Raw genomic sequence first — 1581 nt, forward strand, 5'->3', positions numbered from 1 at the left:
GAAGTAGTTAGCGGACTATTAAAATCACATAACATTAAGGTACATTTTACAACACCACATCACCACGAATCTAATGGACCCGTAGAAAGACTAAACTCTACATTAATTGAACACCTGAGAATTCTGAAAGAAAAAGATAAAAACAGTCACATTATTACATTAGTGCCTTATGCTGTAGTAGCTTATAATAGCACTTTACATTCAAGTACCGGATTCACCCCATACGAATTAGTACTAGGTCATACAGACACACAAGACCCAATGAAACTATTACCTGTTCATATTTACACAGAATACGTAAATACACATAAAATAAACACCAAAGCTTTATACAATAAAGTTCAAGAAAAATCTCTAAAGGCAAAGGAAAAACTAATTTACAAACTAATTCAAGGCAAGAAATCTGAAACCCTAATAGTTGGTTCTCAAGTATATAAACAACTAGACAAACGAATAGGAAAGCTCAAAAATAAATTTATTGGACCTTTCACACTAACCCAAATTCTAGAAAATAACAGAATTGAAATTGAAAACGCGGAAACTAAACGAAAAGAAATTATTCACATCAACGAGACTAAAATAAAACCCGTTGTTACAGATGGATCAGACTTTTTGGCATCGCCGCCATCGGAGTAAAACTCAACAACCTAAACGAATACCCAGGCATACTCCCTTATAAACTAGGTACCACAAAAATATTGACAAACTACTGGTCATTAGTCCATATTCACCAGTAACTTCTGAGTTTAATTCAATAAAGACACTTGCTAACAAACTAATTAAACAAATTGAAAATATTACCGATTACAACAAAGAATATAGAAATTAATTCTTGCCCTTATTAAACTTAGAGAAAAGAATCGAAACTAGTTTAAATCAAATAAATCCAATCGATTATACGCAAAGACAAAAACGCGGAATTATAGATCCCTTAGGAAGTGTAATAAAATGCATAACAGGAAACTTGGATCAAACAGATGCTGATAAATTTGATAAACAAATCAAACAGTTACAAGAAAATCAGAATAAACTGAAATAATCTTCAATCAATCAAATAACATTGTTACAACACTATCCAAAAATTTAACGGTGTTATTTCAAATATTTCTTGTATTAAAATCTAGAATTTTGCAAATTCAGCAAACTGTAATTGATGTTGCTCTACACGCCAACAGTGATTCTCAGTATTTCAGAACTCATGTAATAATAAATCAAATATCAATGATCTACCAAACAATCTTTGACATTCTAGAGGCAACAGAAGTTGCTATATCATTTGCAAAACTAAATGTGCTCCACAATTCAATAATCAATCCAAGCGAACTAATAAAAGAGATCGAACAACTGAAAACTCAATTGCAAATTGAAAGTTTACCGATAGAAACAAAAATTGAAAACATCTTAACCTTTGAAAGAATTATGAATATTAAAAGCTATTCAAAAGGTTTAGTGGTTACTTTCATTTTAGAAATTCCACTGGTCGAACCAAAAATTTATCACTATTACCAACTATACCCAGTGCCTATCCCTAGGAACCAATCAAATGTATTCTACATAAACTTTCCACATAAACCTTACCTT

The 1581-nt window shown here is 31.1% G+C and overlaps 1 protein-coding gene across 1 annotated transcript; it reads left to right on the forward strand.

Annotated features, from left to right (window-relative positions):
- Window positions 1-1107: 1107 nt before the first annotated feature.
- On the forward strand, window positions 1108-1581 carry LOC125503288 (the record flags this gene model as incomplete). The annotated part of the gene is given in 1 exon segment (XM_048663355.1): window positions 1108-1581. A coding segment is annotated over 1 exon segment (474 nt), but the record flags the coding sequence as incomplete, so codon positions are not given.

Source organism: Dendroctonus ponderosae, unplaced genomic scaffold (assembly GCF_020466585.1).
Source record: "Dendroctonus ponderosae isolate FM_Combo_2020 unplaced genomic scaffold, Dpon_F_20191213v2 Dpon_F_20191213_1684, whole genome shotgun sequence".
Lineage (NCBI taxonomy): Eukaryota > Metazoa > Arthropoda > Insecta > Coleoptera > Curculionidae > Dendroctonus > Dendroctonus ponderosae.